The sequence below is a fragment of the Myxocyprinus asiaticus genome, chromosome 20, assembly GCF_019703515.2.
Source record: "Myxocyprinus asiaticus isolate MX2 ecotype Aquarium Trade chromosome 20, UBuf_Myxa_2, whole genome shotgun sequence".
Lineage (NCBI taxonomy): Eukaryota > Metazoa > Chordata > Actinopteri > Cypriniformes > Catostomidae > Myxocyprinus > Myxocyprinus asiaticus.
The window spans coordinates 24,336,520-24,359,186 of record NC_059363.1 but is presented as its reverse complement, the minus strand read 5'-3'; the positions used below and the strand labels follow the sequence as shown (position 1 = coordinate 24,359,186).

At 36.3% G+C, this 22,667-nt stretch overlaps 1 protein-coding gene across 4 annotated transcripts in view; it reads right to left on the bottom strand.

The window, feature by feature from the left end:
- The window catches only part of LOC127411410 (lipid droplet-associated hydrolase-like), a 71,146-nt gene extending 49,187 nt beyond the window's left edge, over positions 1 to 21,959 (bottom strand). For 3 of the 4 annotated variants that reach the window (XR_007892278.1, XR_007892277.1, XM_051646947.1), the window contains exons 1-3: positions 21,811 to 21,959; positions 19,823 to 20,017; positions 1,466 to 1,600 (exon numbers count right to left, since the gene is read on the bottom strand). Coding sequence is in view for 2 of the 4 variants with exons in the window: in XM_051646947.1 (XP_051502907.1) it covers positions 1,466 to 1,600; positions 19,823 to 20,017; positions 21,811 to 21,907 (427 nt within the window). In the remaining 2 variants the exon portion in view is untranslated. Of the gene's footprint in view, positions 1 to 1,465; positions 1,601 to 19,794; positions 20,018 to 21,810 lie in introns of all 4 variants that reach the window. The other variant, XM_051646948.1, reaches the window with a different exon arrangement.
- Between the last annotated feature and the right edge of the window lie 708 nt (positions 21,960 to 22,667).

Sequence of the window (22,667 nt, the reverse complement as noted above, 5' to 3'; positions counted from 1 at the left end):
AAAGAAAAAGTAATTGTTGATGTTTCAGTTCGTAAAAACATTAATGTGTTCTGGATGAGCCACGGCACATTTGCAAGCACAGTAGCTATTCCGTAAAACCACCTTTTAGAAGTCATACAAGTTTTGTAACGACAAGAGGGTGAGTAAATAATGACAGAATTGTAATTGTTGTGGTGATATAATCCTTGAAATAACTAAATATCCACTGTTCAAACCTTGACATTGATTCTGCAACTTTAAGATATTATCAAGGAGGTTTTTTTTTCTTGAAGATATTGTATCATCATTTCTGGTGGTCAGATGGTAAATAGCGATAGCAATACATTTTGAGAAGTGCAAGGTGACTGCAACTTTTTTGTCCTAGCGGTAGACCTAATGGGACCAGCATCCACCTGGATGTTCTAATCCATCAAGCAAGTCTGTAGAGGTGCTGTTTTTGGAGATCCCAGCCATCTGCATGTGGTTTGTCTTATTACAGGTGAGAGCAAGGTAATGTCTTTCCCACGTATCAGGCTCAATAAAAATATCCACACTCCTTTATGGATGAACATACTGGAATTTCATAGACTTGTTCAGGGGGAGGAGGGAGAGGCCACTTGGTTCGGTTTGCCAGTCCTGAATGAATTCCACCTAACTGTGCACTCTGAAAAAGGATTGCAGGAGGAGCATCCTGCATTATCAAACAGACACTACAAACCAACATATCAGATATGCCAGTCCCCAAAATACTGTATGCCTTGTGTAGGGGAATATTTTGAACAAATAAAGAGCAAAACAACCTCAAAAAGAACTGCAGTGCAATATGATTGTACAATACAGTGTAAGATATGCATGACAGATAATTATTTCTCAGCATAACTGAAGTCACTTAATTGTCTGCTGCCATCTACTGACTACATGAGCTCAGTGGTGATGCCGTCATGCTGAGTCATAGAGGAGAGCACAGAGAGGGCTTCAAAGGATGACCTATGATGTCATAATCCCTCTGTGCTGTTTTCACTTTAATATTTTGTAAACACAATTTAAGTGTTAGTTCATCCAAAAATGATTCTGTCGTGATTTATTCACCCTAATGATATGCCAAACCTGTATGACTTTCTTTCTGTTGTGGAACACACAAAATGAGTCTCTGTCACCATTGTATGGAAAAAGCATTGAAAGTGAGTAAATTATGGCAGAATTTTCATTTTTGGGTTAACTATCCTTTCTATATGGCTTTGAGAAGTGCTTAAGAAGTTTTAGTGGATTAGAAAAAAAAGAAATTTGTAAAATAGTACATATAGAAAATAGTATCTTAGGACAGATACTATACAGTATGTCCTCTCACCCATACTGTTGAGTTTTCATATCTGTCTCTTGCTCTCTCGTTACATACAGTATATACATACATACACATTCATATATACTGTATGTGGTTGTGTGCGTGTACATGCGTGACTGTGTGTGCGTGAAGAAAATATCCCACCTTCAATCATATCAAAAGTGTCAGGAGGCATACAGTGTCCAGCATGGCTCACAGCCCACACTGGATATCGCCTGAGGAATGTCTGATACAGTGTCCACATGTACGTCTTATAGAAGCCCACTACACCCGGGTTACCTGAGAAGAGGTGAAAATATGAAAATGAAAGCATTGTTCAGTCACACATTTGTATTTCTCACAGAAGATGCTTCCATCTAAAAGATGGCGAGAATGCCTTCATCTCACCTAAACCAGCTACAAAAAAAAAAAAAAAAAAAAAAAGAAAAAAAGCCTATTGAAATCATTAATTAGTTCCTCTTCTGGTTTAATCTTAGTACTTGACATATTTAAAGTCAAGATGAATCACCATTTTACTTCCGTAATTTGATTTAAGTAAAACAGGATAATCAAGGAGAACATCATGTAAGGTGGGATTCAGGAATTGACTTTCCTGAGCTACTTGCTGTAGTTACTGTTAAAAACACAGTTTGCAACAACAAATTGGTCAACTTTCTGGTACGTTGATTTCAGCCTGATCACATGAACATTACGTGGTCGTGGCAACATTTTTGCAAAACAAAATTACATACTTCATTACAAGTTTCGCTGCAGTTTCCCCAGTTAAATGTCCAGCAGGGGGCGCCAAAATGAGACCCCAGTCTGACACTGTGAGTTTGTGGTGGGACTAACTTTTTGTTCCATTAACAGCAGACGGGTAAGTGTTCGAGAAAGCTGTTTGAAAATAACGTTTATTGTTAAAATTCTGTTTGGTGGCACAGAAATTACACACTTCAGCTTTAAATATTTTAAATATTGTATTAAGTTATTAACTAAATATTAAATATATTCTTTTTTTAATCAAGTAATGCCTCATGGTCCTCTTAAAAATCTGTCCATCAGTCAAACAACCGAGTTAGGTGTTGGAGGACTGTGTTTTCTTTAATCCTGGTTTAAACCTGCTGACGCAGCTCTGTTGGTCTTCAAAGAAGAGGTTAACTCTGACTGAGAGGAGATAAGGAGATAAATGGCATCCCTGATACACAGCTGCCTCCACTACAGAACAATGAGCACTCTGTGTGACCACAGTCAACTCACCCTCTTGATTAAGAGAGTATCGACAAGCCACAGCTTCACATGGTGATAAATGTAGTGTTATTGCTGTGTGTAACTTTTTGGTGAGATTACATGTAAAAGCATCACACTAATGTTTAAATGTTCTTTGAATGTCTGGCTTTCTCGCTCTTTGTTTTCAAAGAGATGGACAGATGTTAAAGAATAACCTACAGTATCATTGAAGACATGTTCATTTTGAGACTATTTCTAGGCATGCAAATGAAAGTTCAAGACACTAAGACTATACAGACAGACAGTAACACAAACATTTCTAGTTAAAACATGCAAAACACAATTAGCCAAATGTTAATTAGTTAATAACTGAGACTGGGGGTCAGCAATATGCTCTTGAACACAAACTACCAGAAGCGTGAGTTTTGCAGCTCATAAACGAATAACCATTACTTCTCGCTTTGATATTTTCATTTCAAACACCCAAAGTCATTAATCAAAGTAGATTTGTAGCTTGCACAATGCCTTTAAAAACATGCTTCACGATGATTTTAAGTATTACCAAACATTTTTGTATTTGTTCTGGCATTAAAAGCACAATTTGTGCATATAAAAATGGAAAGAAATTATCTGCATAATGTGAACACCCAGTAATGAATCAGACAGATTAATCATATTGCGCTTGTGCTAACATCGAAAAAGCTAATTTGATAATAGTTGGTTAACAGTTAGCCTACTAGTTAAGCATTTTAGTCACAAAATATATATATATATTTTTTTTTGCAGAGAGTCACATAAGTAATTACAATGTCACGGCGCTGTCAGGACTACCCTTCCTTTTCTGTTTGTTTAGCGGTATATTGGTGAGCGTGTCTGCGTGTTTCCCTTTCCCTCATGTGTTTTTCAGTTGCCATGTGGAGGACGCTAGCAGCATTACCTTGACAATGCTTGTTCGTGCTAATCGCCATATTATCAACGGCACCTGTTCTACTACTCTCACCCTACTTTAGCTCCCTCGTATGTACTGTTAGTGGCTGGATTGTTTCAAGAAGATCTTGTTTGTTATCATGCTCTAGTCTTGTTCTCTTATCAGTTTTGTTTCTCTAGTCTATTTCCTGCTGGTCACATTCACCGTTCCTGGGTCGAGTGGATTATTATCGCTCTCAGATTCATATATTCCCTCCTTGTGGATCTGCCTACTCTCCTCGACACCTGGTTGCCTCAGTTTACTTACCTTTGACATCTCCACTCATCTGCTACAGCCTGTGTTTGGATTATGGACTGTGTTACTCTTTTAACTGGTCTGTTTCAATAAATCCCTTTGACTGTCCATCTCTACATTTGGGTCCTCACTTCCAGTGCCCTGACACACAAATTAAGGTTTATTCTATTTTAATTCTCTCAAAATTCAATAAACCAGGGGTGTACAAAATAGCCGTGCACTGTACTAGTCGTACACTAGCAAGTGTAGTCTATTACCAGCATTTATATGTGGCAAGCTGTCAATTACCACAGAAGAAAATTCAAGAGGTTTCTCACATCCAATCTACTCCTGAGGCAAGCAGTGTCACGATGTGCCAAAACTATGGGTCTGTTACAAAACCTAGTGAGCTGCCACACCATCTCCTGCCTTCTATGGCAGCATCCTCACTGAAATGGAACTCGATAAGAGACAGATTTGGATTGCTCTACATAGGTTGCAACTCAGCACATAATTCAAATAGCAACCTAGTCTCCTACAATGAACATTACTATAACTACATTTTTGCAAACTGACTTTTACATGCTGAATTCTACATTTTGTCGCAGTTTCCTGGTAAAATTAACAGTAGAGGAGCTACAACAACTGTGCGTTTTATTCACTTTTACACAAATCACGACTACAAATGGCTGATTATGACTTTATAAACACTTATTTTTAGCACTATTACTCACACACTGCTGTGTTATGATATCGAAACACTTGTACTGCAACGCATAATTTGAAAAACGATTCATTTAACACTTGTATTACAGAATCATCTACATTTACACACTTTTTCCAATGTGATTAGCTTCCATGGTAGCTCACCTGCTCATCACTCAGGACTCGGCAGACCACGGTTCGAGACCAGACAAGAACGCAAGCTGACATGTGAGACGAGAATGTTTTTTTGGACACTATTGGTTAGATTTATGTGTTGCGGGTAAGGATGTCTGTTTTGTGTCTACCTCTCATTTGATTTTTAGATTGATTAGGTTTTGATTAGGTTTAAAGTTTTAGGTAAGGGAGGTACGTTTTACTAATTAAAACCTCCATCTAATATTTGCCTTAAAAGCCTTGTCTGATTACGACACCATATCACGCACTTTTGGCGCCCGCTGCTGGACATTTCACTGGGAAACTGCAGCCAAACATGTAATATGGCACGTAATTTCATTTTGCAAAGATTTTGTCAATGTCACATAATGTTCATGCACGCACAGCACACAGACATTTAGGTAATATGGTCAGTTTTCAATTATTTACTTTTCAGTATTGAATGGATCGTATTTATATTTATAATCAAAATTTACCTTGCTTTGTTCGCCATCTTGGATTTAGGCCATTTTATCACCGAGCTCATCATGGTGCACTCTAGGATTGCCTACCAGGGGAAGGATATATACTGTACGATGCTTCCTGCTAATTTGGCCAAAACAAGATATCTTATGTAGCCAAGTGGAGAAATTTCATGTAATTTGACTCTGGTCATGAACTGGATGTGGTCCCTTTCGTGTTAGAGATGTGAAAGCAGACGTTGTGCAGGAGAGCTCCCGGTTTTGATCATGGGTTGATAATTCTTTGGGTATATCAATTTTACACAAAATGCTTATAAATTACATTAAATATGTGTTCACAAGAGTTGTATGTTAAAATTGAGTGTTTGTTATGGATAATTTTTAAGGATGCATATGGAATGCATGTGTGGAGTTTGATCACGTTTTCTACACGTGCAAGAACTGGGTATGTAAATTTAGTATTAACCATATCTTATTTAATGATTTATAGCCCAGAGTGTTTTCTAGTTTAGTGAATAAATGTAATATGTGTTATATGTGAAAACATGTGTAATGAGAACATGTGTAATGGGAACATATTGTTTTAAACTGTTATGCATGTCCTTAAAGCCTGGTTAAAGATGCATGGAATGCTTTGAGTGATTTAAGCATGTGTTAAATGCATAAAATGCTGTGAATGATATAAACATGTATTAAGGTGATGTATGCTGAAGCATATGGGTAGGCTAATACTTTGTTTGTATTTTCTTTTGACATTAGCCTCTACCATATTTCATTTTTTTATTAAATTTTTTGTAATAATTATATATATATATATATATATATATATATATATATATATATATATATATATATATATATATATATATATATATGGCCCCATCGACCTCTGTTTTTCTTTTTAATAAACAGCCATGATGATAAAAACCCCAAAATATATTTTTGTATCCTGTGTTGTTTCTTTTCAACCACCGGCTACACTTAGAAGGTAGCATAATAAAGGTACAAACCTTTTGGAACAGTCTTTGCTTTGGGAGTGCACTATGATGCCTTAAAATGCTGTCTCCGGAGTCAGCTCACTAGGTTTTGGAACAGATCCTATGTCTCTCCCATCATAATCAACAAAGCAGTCTACTACACTACAACATCACTACGCTTATAGTGTAGAAGGTTTTATATGTTGCAATTGGAGAGATCTAGTTTTGCCATGTAATCCTGTTAAGTTTTGCATGATATTGACAAGACACTGAGCAAATGCCATCCACAGGAATCACGTAGATATTCTATCCACTGAGAAAAGCTTTTGTCCCCTCTCAAAAGGACAATTTACAGTGCATCCGGAAAGTATTCACAGCACTTCACTTTTTCCACATTTTGTTATGTTACAGCCTTATTCCAATATGGATTAAATTCATTATTTTCCTAAAAATTCTACAAACAATACCCCATAATGACAACGTGAAAGAAGTTTGTTTGATATCTTTGCAAATTTAAAGGTTTTCATCAAGGATGTCTCTGTACATTGCTGCATTCATCTTTCCCTCGATCCTGACTAGTCTCCCAGTTCCTGCTGCTGAAAAACATCCCCACAGCATGATGCTGCCACCACCACGCTTCACTGTAGGGATGGTATTGGCCAGGTGATGAGCGGTGCCTGGTTTCCTCCAGACATGACGCTTGCCATTCAGGCCAAAGAGTTCAATCTTTGTTTCTCATGGTCTGAGAGTCCTTCAGGTGCCTTTTGGCAAACACCAGGCAGGCTGTCATGTGCCTTTTACTGAGGAGTGGCTTCCGTCTGGCCACTCTACCATACAGGCCTGATTGGTGGAGTGCTGCAGAGATGGTTGTTCTTCTGGAAGGTTCTCCTCTCTCCACAGAGAAATGCTGGAGCTCTGTCAGAGTGACCATCGGGTTCTTGGTCACCTCCCTGACTAAGGCCCTTCTCCCCCGATCGCTCAGTTTGGCCGGGCGGCCAGCTCTAGGAAGAGTCCTGGTGGTTCCAAACTTCTTCCATTTACAGATGATGGAGGCCACTGTGGTCATTGGGACCTTCAATGCTGCCCTTCCCCAGATCTGTGCCTCGATACAATCCTGTCTCGGAGGTCTACAGACAATTCCTTGGACTTCATGGCTTGGTTTGTGCTCTGACATGCACTGTTAACTGTGGGACCTTATATAGACAGGTGTGTGCCTTTCCAAATCATGTCCAATCAACTGAATTTACCACAGGTGGACTCCAATCAAGTTGTAGAAATATCTCAAGGATGATCAGTGGAAACAGGATGCACCTGAGCTCAATTTTGAGTGTCATGGCAAAGGCTGTGAATACTTATGTACATATGATTTTTTTCATTTTTTTTTTTAAATAAATTTGCAAAGATTTCAAACAAACTTCTTTCACGTTGTCATTATGGGGTATTGTTTGTAGAATTGAGGAAAATAATGAATTTAATCCATTTTGGAATAAGGCTGTAACATAACACAATCATTCATATTTCAAGGGGTTATGACACCAAATGATGAATACAAATATCCTTGATCTTTTGATATATAAAATGTCATTTTACTATGAAAACATACTGTAAATTTCAGAGCTCAAAACTTCCTCCTCACAGCAAAAAGAGCATTTGTTGAAACCAAGCTGCAAAAACGACTCGTTCTCTACTTCCTCCACATTATGAAGTTGCACTGTGGTAGAAATTTGCATCTGACCGCTTCCATCAAAACCTACTTTACCTTATCACTTCAGTAGCCCTGCCCAGCAGCTGTGAGCAGTGAGATGACAAGAAGAGAGCAAGTCAGTCAAGAGCCAAAAGCCAATAATAACAGTGGGCTTTTTTCTGTCAAGTCTTAAAAGAGAAGTATCACCAAAAGAGAACATTTCTGACAGAGTTTTCTGACTGTTTTTGCGCAAAAACTACTAATATTTTAAGTGAACCTCAAGGAACATATTAAAGTTATTATAAAAGTCATATCAAGACCCCTATAAAACCTTTGGCACACTTGTCCCATAAACTTCCATTTTAAGTGCATTATTTTACAGGGATTCTCTTTCTTTCTTTCTTTTTTTTTTTTTTTTACAAACTGAGGGACTAGTCGAAATTGTTTTCTGTAGTAATTAACAGAATTTTCATTTTTTGGGTGAACTAGTCCAGCAGTGGAGCGCTGTTCTCTACTCTTCCAGTCCTCACAGCTAAGGCAGTGCACGCTGAAATATGCTGCACTGATAGGCCAGTAAGGGGCAGGCAATGAGCTCTGAGGGCCAACAGCAGCCCAGTTTCTTCAAACTGATTAAATCCATTTGTATGTTTTCATTCATGCTGAGAGCTTCCAAATCTCTTTCAGATGGGACTTGACATGCTCAAAATCTGAACTGCTTCAAGCCAGTTTTATTGGAAATGGCAGGTTTTTCCCATCCAGGCACCACAATAAAGCCATTGGCTTTCTCGCCCTGAAGGCAAAGATAGAATCAAAGAATGCACTGGCACACATGGGCCCATAGATCGATTTCATCTATAGGGGCAGGAGAGATGGAAGAGGAGACAAGTGCTCAACAGCTTTAAACACTACTCCACCCTTGATCTAACTATAGGTGATAATTATACAGTTTTCTGAACACAAGTTTCCAGTAAATGTTTCTGTCCACATTGAAAGTGAAAATGCTGTGCGAAACAACAAATGTACTGATCTTGAATTTGACGGCACTGGTTGAGCCAATTTTGTGCCACAGTATTTTAACTTTTCAGGGAAAAAAAGGCCTAATTATGCAAATTAAGCAAGGATAATGTATTATGTATAGTAAGAGCCTGAGCTCAAGAAAATTATGAGACATTTTTTGCAAAATGATATTACGTCATTCCTTGCATGTATCGTGGCAGTTCTGAGGTGAAATGTCCACAGAACTGCACAAAAAGAGAGTTACATTTTCTCCCAAACAGATGACATTTTTAAGGTTAATGCTCTATTGAGTTTTAAATCAACAAAACCTCTCTCTATCCTATCTCTCTACCCTAAAGCTTAAATTTGAACCTAAAAGATAGTGTCATAAAGCAAATGTGGCATGGAAGACGTAATTGCTGAAGCAACCACGTCATTTTGTGGTGCTTCTTTGAAACGTTCAGCTCATGTGTCAACTCGCGTGCGTCTCAGGACTCATACCCAAGTCCTTTGCATCACAAGTGCAATGTTCCATCAGTTACCGTGCAACGTGATTGCAGTCGATCAAACAGTCGAACAGGATCCTACAAGATATTGGGAGGTCTCCTTCCATTTGGAATTGCCACTGTTCTCTGTGTTAAAACAAAGACCTTTAAATGGACATCACCTACAATATAGTGAAGCAGAACTAAAATCGTTTGCCTCTGTGTGGGGAGAAGGAATGCAAAGGAGGCATTCCTACCAGAAAAAGACGACAGCAGCATGAGCTATCCTCTCCACTCCCACACGTTATCATTTTCCCCTCTCCCTGAGTCCATAAATTCAGGGCTGCTCACCAGGACATTATACAGATACCCTGACTGCCATCTCTGACCCCAAGGCTGCCTGGACTACCACACCACTGACGTAGCCCTGCAGGTGCAAGACGTGCTCTCACTTTGTCTCTCCTTCTGTCACATACACAAACCATCCTGCTCACTATCCACCGCTGACTCACAAACACACATGAGGGAAGCCACTAAATCAGTGGATAAACACCAGTAGTGATGGAGGACCCTAGTGGATATCAAAGAATTAAATATCTAGTCAAATTTGGCATACGAATAAAGCGTCACTTTGGATAGCACTACATTGTGATTAAACACTGTCTAGTCTGTGAACATTGCCTTAAACCCACAATTTTAGCGTTTAATCATGCATGGATAATGGCTCTCAAAAGTAGGGGTGGGAATCAGCAGGGACTGGCAATACAATATTATATCTGTATCTGGGCAGTAATATGATAATATTGCCATTCATTATGTTTAGTATACTGTGATTCAAAACTGTGGTATATTGCAATCTTTTGCTCAATTGTCATTCATCTTCATTGGATTTCAGTGCTTTGTAGGAGTACTGAACTTACTGCTTTACTTTATTGTATAGTCATAAAAATAACGTAGAGAATAGGGACTTCTAACACCCTATCTACATTGGATGCAAGCATCTCATCAAAAGCAAATCGCTCCCATTACAATCGCTGATGCTATCTACACTGGAAGCGTCTATTGTGTCATTGATGCATCACTGGTCACATCCGGGGTAAACAGGGTTTTACATTGGTAAAAGTAATCGTGTGAAGAAAAAGAAATTATACGTTAGGATATCTGTATAGTATTGTGAGATCAACTTTAAAAATTCTTTAAAATACTGATTTTTTTAAAAGAAACTTTTATCCTTACATCTACTCAATAGCTATTAAGACCCTAAGGTAATAAGACTTAAAAATGCAAGTACAAAGAGAAATCAAGTTAAACAAGTTAAGGACACTTGCCGTAGGGAAGACATTAGGCAAGTGCTGGAATTTGATAATGCAGACAGTGTGTGAAGTTGTCTTTAACTTATTAGCTCTTAACATGCCATAAAGCTGATCCAGTCTGTAGAGGAAGATGAACAAGAGGAAATGCTTATTGACTCTGGCAAACATGCAGACACAAGGGTGACTAAAGCCAGATCTCCTGACAGATCACCCTCTGAGGGTTTTTCAATCTATTCAAGAGGTACTGTAATCCCAGATAAAAGGCAGTAGGGGAGTCTTCAACCTCAGGAGCTGGAAGATTTTGAATGGCTGGATAACAATTTACGAATCAATAGAGAATACACCACAAGTATTTTTAATATAACAGTCAGTTTAAACTCAATTGGCCTAGTTAATAAACCTTACTGTGTTTTTGATGGTTTCAAAGACTAAGAGAGAGTAAGCATTCTAAGCATAGTTTTTGTGTCAGCACAATAAGGAAAGTGGCCATGGGAGGGAGTTCTTGCACTATCTGTGGGCGTATGCACGCAAACTGTGGGTGTATTGTATGTTAATGAAGTGGTTCAAATCGCAATTGTCTATTTCCTGAGAAATAGGTCATTGCGCTAAGACATCTAAATCACTGTTTTAATGACTGTAAAGCTGAAAATAACTCGCTTCACAACTTGCTTTTGGCGCCCCTCTGTGGACATTACAGCCAGAAAATGGAGCTTACTCATGCCTATACACCCAACAACACTGAACGCATTGGCCACAAGGGGCAGTGTTTCAAATTTTGGTAAACACAGAATGATTTTAGCTAAAGAAAAATCAACCTACTGTTTCCAATTTCAATCTAAGGTCAGTCTGCACTGTCACAGAAATATGCCTGACATTCAACAAGGCATAGTTAATGCACAAAAGAAGACACAAATGGTCCATATTTCTATTCTTCCAACACACTGCATACAGTCCATTTATACTACCAAATTTAAGTGAATGGACTGTCTTTCTTTTGCATCGACATTTACTTAAAAAAGGAATGGAACATATAATAGGTACAGATGGAGCAATAACCAGATCAGGACCCAGCACATCCGCGCTTTGAGCACGCTATTTACCCAACCCACTAACGCCTAACACTTAGGACATGCTTGCACAAAAATACCAAAACTTCATGGCAATGCCCACTGACTTTGCGTGTGTGGTGTATCGCAAAGCGCTGCGCTAAAAACGTGGTGGTTTTAAAATAAGGCCCTAAAAATAAAAAAGAAATGTTGGCAATATAACTTATGAAAATAGTTATTCCAAAATCGTCAAATGGGGTTTATAAATCATGTAATTTTTGCCATTTAACTTTCAATTCATTGTAATTACTGTGCTGAATCTGTAGCAGCTAAACAACAGTGAACATGTTGAATCTAATGAGCATGTGCAAAAGGACAAGAATTTTGCACAACTCTTTACAGGTTCACTCTTCAGTGATGTCAAATAAATAGTGAGTCCCTAAAAACACTTCTCAGCAAAGCTGACTTTAGTGACATTACAGTGCTGCAGTGTTCCTGTAGCTCAACTGGTGGCATATGGCAATGTTAAGGTCATAGCATTTGGCCTAACATCTCCTTTTGTGTTCCACAGAACAAAGAAAGTCATACAGATTTGGAACAACATGAGGTTGAGTAAATAATGACAAGATTTTCACTTTTTGGGTTAATATCACTCTCCATTCCCCAATCATTCTATCTCTTTGTCCTGCAGTTAGATGGGAGGTTAGAGATCAGTGGTTTCCAGCACTGGACTGGCAATCAAATTCAACCTCCGGCTAACATTCCTAAAAGCTTTATGCCTGAAATCACAGCAATGCATGAAAAAGCAAAAATAACAACCTCCCTTGGCAAGTCCATCATAACTCCTGATCTATCTGCTTATCAAATGCTAGCAAGAGAATTATAATTGTCAAAGTTTCATTTCATTTTTCTATAGTTGCAAGGTGGTCAGTTGAGTGGGGTGGAGTGGGGCTGTTCCCTGCATAAGCCATGAAAACTGACATGAATATTAGCTTCCATACCCAAAAGGGGAGGGAAACCCCTTGGAAACATTTGCTAAAAAAATGAAGTGGATAAAAAAATACCAGTGATACTCATTATTAATAATAACTTACTCTCTGTTTACACTGCAGAAAAAAATAAAATAATAATTTTAGGCTTACTGTTCAAACTGTGGGTTATATGTGGACAGATCAGATTTTTTTCTGTTCAGACTGCAGTCACTTTTATTAGCACATCCACATTAGTTGTCATAATAACTAGGCAAACTTGCGTATGTTCACCATGCGTGAGAGTTTAGCAATGGAGGTTTTTATGAGGCCAGTCAGGCACGTGCAGAGGAGGTGGCTCTAGGGGCTTGAGCCCCTGCCCTTTTGCATGAGGTACCCCTTAAATGCCACCCAAACTTAAAGTTGCTACTAAAATGACATTTGTATTTTTTTTTACGCGTAATAATAGTATTTAGGGATGTAAAAAATGTGTCAGTATTAAACTGAAACTTCAATGCATCGATTACACAATTTAATAATCAATTATAATGACTATATTAAGACCTAATGTGTTACAGAGGCTGTCTCAGATTACATGCACACTCTCACAACAGACTGAGGAAACAAACATGCACTTTAAATTGTAAAAAAATGTGAGTTCGGTTGAGCCTGCTTGGCATAAATATCAGACTTATCTGCCTGTATACAGTATATGACAGATTTTAATGATATTTTAATTATTGGTACAGTAATTTTTTTTCGTGATATGCAATTCTATTACACATAATAAGCAGTCTACTTACCATCTGTTTGTGTTAGTTTGCATGAATTTAGACATGATATTATCCTTTTTTCATACTGGCTCAAAACAACAGTATTATTTTTCTTTTCTTTTTTATTATGAACCAAACTATTCATATTGTAAAATGTTGTCCTGTATTTTAGTGGGCAGTGAAACATCCCGTATTGAAGGCTTTGTGTCCCATATTGAAGCATAAAAGGGTCAGACAGTGAGACTCTTGAAGAGGACCCCATCCTGTACTGAAGCACTCAAAAGTCTCAAGCATCCCATATTCACATGAGATATTCAATACCTTATCATGTTGTGGTGGCTCACAGCTGGTGTGTGTTACCGCACCATAGCGCATCTCTTCGGCTGGGTAAAGCGAATGTCTGTATTGTTTTAAAAGAAGTTTTCACTGCTTTGGCTGCCCTGTAAAATATACATGGCAAATGGGTGCTTCCCTTCCAGAAGTGATCATCCCTATTCCCCTCGCTTTACCTTCCACTGTCGGAGGGCTGAAAGCTGTAATAAAACAGTCATTCTGAACTCACTTTATAAGTACATTTTATTGAAAATTCTCTTGTCACAAACAGCATGGCCTCCATTATTGTTTTCCCTTCTAAGTGCCCTGTGAAGGCGTCATTTATGCCATTTGGAACGCAGAATATGTCTTTTTGTCACAACAACGAAAAAAAACCACATGAACTCCAATCTGAACGTTTAGACTAAGAAGCATTTAAAATCTGATTTAAATAGAATTCCAAACAACCTAAGAATGTGGTTTGGATCCAGTTTGTAAAAATCTGATTTTTAGTGTTTTTGTCCTGTTCAGACTACAAAAACCTAAACGGATTTCAGTCAAAAAATCTGATTTGTTCTGACTGTATGAACATAGCCAAGGAGCCTCAACCATCTATAAGTGGAAACTGAGGAGGAATATGGCACAACTAAACTGTCTAACGATGGCAAAGGAGAGAGGAATCATTGTAAGATTATTGTGAATTATCAAACAATGTGATACTCTGGGCTATTGGATGCAGCCGGCGGGACAAGCAGAGTGCTTTGCACAGCAGGTTCCTATAAATCAAAACCATCTGGAGAGTTTTCTCTGACATCTTGACCATATCTGTGCTTTAAATATGTGATCATAAGTCATAATATTTTTTCCCTTTCATAAAATAATAAAATACCTGTTCCTTTACCCATGTTGTGTATTTGATTCGTTGTCCTTTTGGTCTTGGATATGTGGGTAAAACGTCACATCATTTAAAACAACTAATTAGTGAACATAAGAGTTCGATCAGGCGAAAAGATCTAAATTACCCTGTTGCAGCTCATTTTGTTGAATTCAATCATGATGTCTCCTCTTTGGGTTTTTATGGCATCGAGAGTGTTAAGATGCCACCAAGAGGAGGCAATATTGAATTGATGCTACAGAGACATGAGGTTTATTGCATCTACACACTTCAAACTTTATCACCAATGGGACTTAATGATGAAGTCTTGTTTAATGTGATGCTGTAGATATACTGTATGTATAGTTAAGAGTTTTTTTCTATATACTGTATATATAAAAAAGAAAAAGAAAAGGATATGTATATAATGTCATGGGACTTTCAGTTGTAATTTATTATATGTATATGTGCTTGTGTATATATGTGATGTATATGTTTCTCTTTTCTGTATTGATAAGTGTTTTCTAGAGGTCCTCTATTTAATTGATTGTCACTGGTTATGTTACGTCACGGATGCACTGATTGGATATGACTTTTTAAAATTTGGTGCTATTGCACTCTGTGTTTGTAAATGCCTGATGAAGGTTGTGTGATCAAAACATTGGCAAAATTAATTTTGTAATACTCTTTGCAAGCTAAGATAGAGTGTCGGATCTTTTCTTTTTTTACTAAATAATATATAATATATATATATATATATATATATATATATATATATATTTATATATACACGCACACTACCAGTCAAAATTTTGAAACACTTGACCAAAATTTTTCCCATGATCTTAAAAATCTTTTGATCTGAAGGCGTATGCTTAAATGTTTGAAATTAGTTTTGTACACAAAAATATAATTGTGCCATCGTATTAATTTATTTCATTATAAATCTAAAATTTAATAAAAAGAAAAGCAGCCAATAAGTGCCCAACATAGATGGGAACTCCTTCAATACTGTTTAAAAAGCATCCCAGGGTGATACCTCAAGAAGTTGTTTGAGAAAATGTCAAGAGTACATGTCTGCATATTCTAGGCAAAGGGTGACTACTTTGAAGATGCTAAAATATAACACAGTTTTGATTTATTTTGGATTTTGTTTAGTCACAACATAATTCCCATAGATCCATTTATGTTATTCCATAGTTTTGATGATTTTACTATTATTCTAAAATGTAAAGAAAAATTATAATAAAGAATGAGTAAGTGTTTCAAAACTTTTGACCGGTAGTGTACATTTGTATCTTTCAGAAACAGCATTCCAACTTCCTGGGTAATCATGTTTGTTACACAGCTGCTATACTATAGATCTATATGTCTTAATATTTGATGATTACATTTTGAATGTTAGACTGTGCCTAGAAAAACGTTGAGCCCTTTAGGTTTTTGGTCATTCTAATAAAGAATGAGTAAGTGTTTCAAAACTTTTGACCGGTAGTTTGTATATATATATATATATATATATATATATATATATATATATATATATATATTTACATTTATATATATAAATGAAAATTCTGTCACCATTTACTATACCCTCTTATTGTTCCAAACCCTTATTACTTTCTTTCTTCCGTGGAACACTAAAGGATAGTTTAAGCAATGTGTTCACCTTAGTTACCATTCACTTTCATTGTGTGGAATAAAGATGCAATTAAAGTGAATGGTGAGTCAGTCTGCCTAACATCTCCTTTTGTGTTCCATGGAAGAAAGGAAGTTACAAATGATAACTTAATTATTTTTTTATTTTTTTGGTGGGAACAAATCACCATTAAGTATGCCAGTTTGACATACTGTATAATGCAGTTTAAAGAACACTTAGATATTTAATTTCTTTCAGGTTTTTTTTTATTTTTATTATTTTGTTATTTTTTTAGATTTAGATATTTGAAATCTCCATTTAGAAAGCTTTAAATATCTCAAAAGGGATCTTGCAAATAGACACTTTTTTTTAAAACAGCACAAAATAAACAACTGACCTTACAAACATTTGTTACACTAATCATTATTATGCTACAATTATTGGTTATTTCCAGTGCTGTAGCAAGCTCATTGTTCTTCATTAGTTGAAGAACAAAGGCACTTCAGGCTCAGCAGGGGACATAAAAGGCAACTAACACAGCAAACCTGCTGCCATCCAGTGGTTCTATCAGTTAACACAGTTTGTGTGCTACATGAACTGAGATGATTTGCCATTTGTGGTATCACACACAAATGCCAAAGTGCTTGTTTCTAAACTGACTTTAGTGGAACTCCAACTCTTTGAAGAGTATCTGCATAAATCATATGAAAAAGACATGTCACAACTGGCATTTTAAGTGATAAGACCAAAAAATACAGATACAGAAAACAAGAGAATGAAACAACTTCTAGTTCAGTGTAATTAACATGTAATAAGCACAGTAATAGCTTAAGAATCATCACTTAATTGATAAAAACCTGATCTTGTAAATGTCACAAAGAACAGTTTTTTTTTTTTTTTTTTTTAACAAAATAACAACAAAGTCTGTTGCACCTTGTCAAACAAAGTGTCTTTCTGAGTATCATTTAACTTAAATGTAATAAGACTACATGGTGTTACAAATATCTACCACTGTTGGATAAAACATGGCCTTCTACGTCACTCTGTCAGTGTGATGGTCTCAACAATACGAAACCATCCCATTAAAACTGTAGCACCTGCGCTGGCCCCGGGTGGATTTAAGAGCCAAGGGAGCCTCTGGCCAGACTGTAGAGATTATTACCGTTATCTCTGGAGAAAAGGGCACAGGCTCTACGATAACAGCCCCTGCGTATTGGCGATCCATTGCCCACAAAGAGTCCATTGAGCCCAATGCTCAGTGACATTCAGAGCCTGGTGAAAAGCGGCCACTAAGAGTAACCCTCTTTAAGGTCATCAGCTGAAACAGCTCAGGGCTACTTTTTTTACCCAGAAGTTTGAGTCAGTAAATCAACACGTGCTAAATGTACATCATTTCAATTATAAGAACATAGTGACTGTTTCGGACCAGTGAAATTGTACACTACTATTTTGGAGATGGAAGAACAGAGAGTTTTTGGTGAACAGTTTGGTGAAGAAGGCAATTATAGTGAACATTATAGTGAACATGTGTTAAGTGTGTGAGCCATCAAGAGATCCAATTAATCATGAACACATGACCACAAAAGAAATCTTAAAGGGATAGGTCACCCAAAAATGAAAATTCTCTCATCGTTTTCTCACCCTCATGTCATTCCAGATGTGTATTACTTTCTTTCTTCTGCAGAACACAAATTAAGATTTTGGAAGAATTTAATTTTAATTTTTGGGTGAAATGTTCCTTTAAATTCAGATGCTTATTTTTCTAAAAAACAAGCTGTCTTTGTAATGGAAGTTCATAAACAGCTTGATCCGCAACAAAACATCCTCTTACAGTTATACTGAGAAATTACAGATACTTCATTTTCATGAGGTTCCATTAGATATTAGCTGCATCATACAATATTTAAGGGTCAATGATGTGATGCCCATATTCTAAATCTATTAATCTGAATAATAAGATCTAAGTAATTAAAATACATATAAAATGCAACAGACAATGATGTGAATACACCTCACCTATAATCATTTTTATTGTGAGGCATAAAAAAACCTCATCAAGAGAAAAAGGCTGAAATTCTTAAAATAAAATAAAAAAAAAGGTTGTTAAGTCTCCTAAAATTACCAGATAATTTGACCTTTTTATTAAATTTATCATTGGTTATTAAAAACAAATTTCTCGTTGGTTATAAAACAAAAACATGTTTAATATATAAAGTGCTTCAGCCATAGTAAAAGTAAAAATCATGTTTTGAAAGGACAAATTGTGGTATTGAAAAAGTCTAACATGGCCTTTCTGACCAAACTATGTACACATTATAATCCAAACAGTTTTTAAATGTATAACATCTGCTCCTTAACTATGCAGCTTTTCGATAAGGTCAATGCGCTAGAAGCCCCTGTCAGGGCAAGAGTGGTGGCACATACAGCCATTTTCCACTGGAGTTTTCCTTTTGATTCAGGGCCAAGTGTAAAAAGGTAGATTCCCGACTCTGTGCTGAACTTTTCTTTGTATCCCCTGCATTTTTTGGACTGTGTTATGTCCAAAGCTTTAGATAGCTATGATTCTCTAATCCACCTATGGACCAGTCAATGACTTCTACACAAGTTTGACTTGTTCCATTAGTTATGTTGTATTTGTTGCATGTATTTGGCAACCAAAACTGATCAAAACTTGGAGTAAGATAATACATTTCACTCAAGACACTCAAGGAGCTTGGTCTTAACTCTAAAGGTGAAGTCATAGGCTTTGAAGCTGACCAAAAACCTAAAGGGCTCAAAGTTTTTCTAGGCACAGTCAAAATGTAACCATTAAATATTAAGACATATAGATCTATAGTATAGCAGCTGTATAACAAACATGATTACACATGAAGTTGGAATGCTGTTTCCGAAAGATACAAATGTACACTACCGGTCAAAAGTTTTGAAACACTTACTCATTCTTTATTATAATTTTTCTTTACATTTTAGAATAATAGTAAAATCTTCAAAACTATGGAATAACATATATGGAACTATGGGAATTATGTTGTGACTAAACAAAATCCAAAATAAATCAAAACTGTGTTATATTTTAGCATCTTCAAAGTAGCCACCCTTTGCCTAGAATATGTAGACATGTACTCTTGACATTTTCTCAACCAACTTCTTGAGGAATCACCCTGGGATGCTTTTTAAACAGTATTGAAGGAGTTCCCATCTATGTTGGGCACTTATTGGCTGCTTTTCTTTATTATTTGGTCCAAGTCATCAATTTCAAAAATATATATTTTTTAAAATTATTATTAAATTTTAGTTTTATAATGAAATAAATTAATATGTTGGCACAAATATATTTTTGTCTACAAAACTAATTACAAACATTTAAGCATACGCCTTCAGATTAAAAGATTTTTAAGATCATGAGAAACATTTCAGTCAAGTGTTTCAAAACTTTTGGCCAGTAGTGTACGTGATAAGAGAAATCTTAATTCATTCATTAAGAATGCACATACTTTAGCTTCACAGGAATGGTCATTATTCACTAGACTACGGCAACCCCAACAGTCCAGAATGCACTAAATCATGGTATATTTTAATATACTGATCTATCCCCTTTTACATATGATATAAAGTATTTAATATACATATAGTTTCATATTGTATCAAAAAAAACATACTGTTTTGCAATGCAGGGACTTGATCTACCTGGAATGACAAGGATGAGCAATTTGGGAGGGTTTGGTCCTTTGCTAGCTGCGTGCAGGTCTGTTGGTCCATATTTGAGCAGTTCAGTGACTACACCTCTGCAGTACACATACTCCACAGTGCCTTCTTCTCTGTGCCCCTCAGATCCTGGGCTACACATCACATCAACCGAATCAGCTGCACGCAGTTCTGGGCCTATGTAAGGAAACCAGAAAGCAATGACTGAATATTATAAGAATAATAAATGGCTGTACCAAATTACAAACAAAATGACCAATGACAGTTCCAAGTCGAAGGGCCACAAGAAGTGATTAAGTCACCATATCACAAGAAAAGTTTGGATGGAACTTTCTTGTGAAAACCAGTCAGATCCAAAAGATTACTTTGGCTTATGTATTCTCATTGGTGAAATCAAATACCTTACAAATTTCAATGAAGTGTTGTACTATTGAAACACCTCATCTAAAAGAAAACATTAGTGATTGCAATAATCGTGCCTCAGAAGCAAAGAATTTCGCAAAATTTTTCCATTTAGTTCTAAATGAGAAGTAGACATTAAGCTTTCTATGAAGGAGTGACTAAAAATCACCAAATTCATTCATTCATCAGAGGTGGGAGGAAATGGGTTCAAATCACATGCAGGCAACTATTATTTATTAACTCACATTTTCCTTTCTCAGAGTCTCTATTAAAGAGGCAGATAATTTAGCATTGTAATAAAAATACTGTAATCATTCTGTGTATTAATATTCCCCAGTTCATGGGCTTGAACCCACAGTCTTTGGCTTAATTGTCCAGATCGAATAGTCCAGTCTTTGATGACCAAGCTACTACAAAAACCACTGACCATATAGTTCAAAGGATACTCCTGTAAAAATTTGATGTTTATGTGATATACACTTAAATGCATGACAGACTCCAATTTATTGCAATGTTACATAAATGCTTCAAAATTGTTTAAAATACAGAAAATCCTGTCTAAACTGTATATTTAAGAGCAAAAAGCCTAAGCATCTAGTGCCTGTAGAGACAGTGAAACTGTTCCAGATTAAGCCTTTAGCCCTGAACATCTTCAGTTAACATTAACTCAATTTTAAATCGTTGAAAGATAATGTATTATTTAACATTTTTGCATTAATCATGAACATTTTTCAATGTTATTTAGTGTAGAAAAATTAGCTACAAAAAGTCACTCAAATTACACAAAAAATGCAGCTTGGGCCTTTTAATCATAAACTCCACCTCTGGCAATATTACTTTACCAGCTACAAGTTAAAATAAATAAATACATTAATAAAGCACATACATAATGTTCAATTCCATTGAATTTGATTGATATTATATTTTGTATCTCATTTAGCCTATTTCTACTATAATTCATGACATGATTCTCAATGACACATTATGTGTTTATGTGCCTTATGTGTTTTTTCAGTGCATGTGTCGAACCATATTGTTCTCCAGCAGGTCATTTTTTGTAAAGAAAGAAAGACTTGTAATTTAAGAGCAATAACAACAAGTTGAGCAAATGTCAGACAGAACTAAAAAGCTAATAGTTGTTAAATAACAGTTCTGTTAAGTGTGATGAAAGTCAACCTTTGGCAGATAATAACAGCTTGCAACACATTGCACAATGGAATTTAGAGTCAGTTATCTTATTAAGTATGTCTCTGATCATTTAACCTAGCTAAGAGTTCTCAGCATGCATGCAGGTTAGAACAGAATAGAACAGAAGAGAAAAAAAAAGGAATAGAATTTAAAAAGCCTAAGCATGTGATTGCATACATGTAGCAATGAATGCTGAATCAAAGCTTGACTTTGTACAGTTTTTTTATTAAAATGCGTAAATTGTAAAGCCCTATCATTACTCTAGCACTTTCTATAATTTCCATTCATTCTATTAACCTTAGACTTGACTTAACATACTGTAACAAGTGAAACGGTTTGACATTACTGTGACATTCAAAGGACTCAATTGCATTTCTTACCGACAGATGATATTCTTTTGAATTTTTGCGAGGGGAGACGGATTGTCAGAATAGATGTAATGACATTTACCGGTAATCTTCGCCAACCAAGTACCATTAAAACCAAAGGGGCAAAAATCGCTTCCTACTGTGTCTTCTTCTCTTCGACGTTTTGAAGTCTGAGAACAAACGGAAGTGTACAGCACCACCTATTGTAATGCGTGCAACTTAATTCATTTAGGACTTTCTAAGAGGAATATTGTTGAGCGAAATATTTAACCTTCGTTAAGAAAACTAGAAGAGACTGGTTGAAGAATTGTGCTTACATATGTGTAGCTATACTATCTAGTAGGCTATATTTACATATTATTAATATTCAGGGTAGAACATTGTGTATAGTATTAGTACATTTTTCCTCATGATATGTGTTTTCATTGAGCAGGTGATGTTTTAAATTAAATAAAATGTGTACATAATATATGATATTACATTGATTCTTGTGTTGATATGATAAATTGTGCTGTCAAGTCCACTTAGCACATTCCAGTACTTTGCATCATCAGCCCAACCTGGCTGGATAATCCCTTCCACATGTATTAGGTCATCTGTGTGTATGTGAGTTTGTGTGTGAGAGAGAGAGTAACGGGGAAAATGAGAGGGCACAAAATTGCTGTAAAGCTTCAGTTTGTTTCAATTTTTGGGTTGGTGGACAAAAACAAAACAAAAGATAAAACAGAAAAATTGGGACACCCTTTTGATGAGAAATTGCATTGCCAAAGATGACAAACTGAACAATGAAATGACACGTTGCCTTGTACAAAGAATAGACTAACGAGTTGTGACAGGTTCTTAGCTCTCTTGTAAAGGAGGAAGCGGGA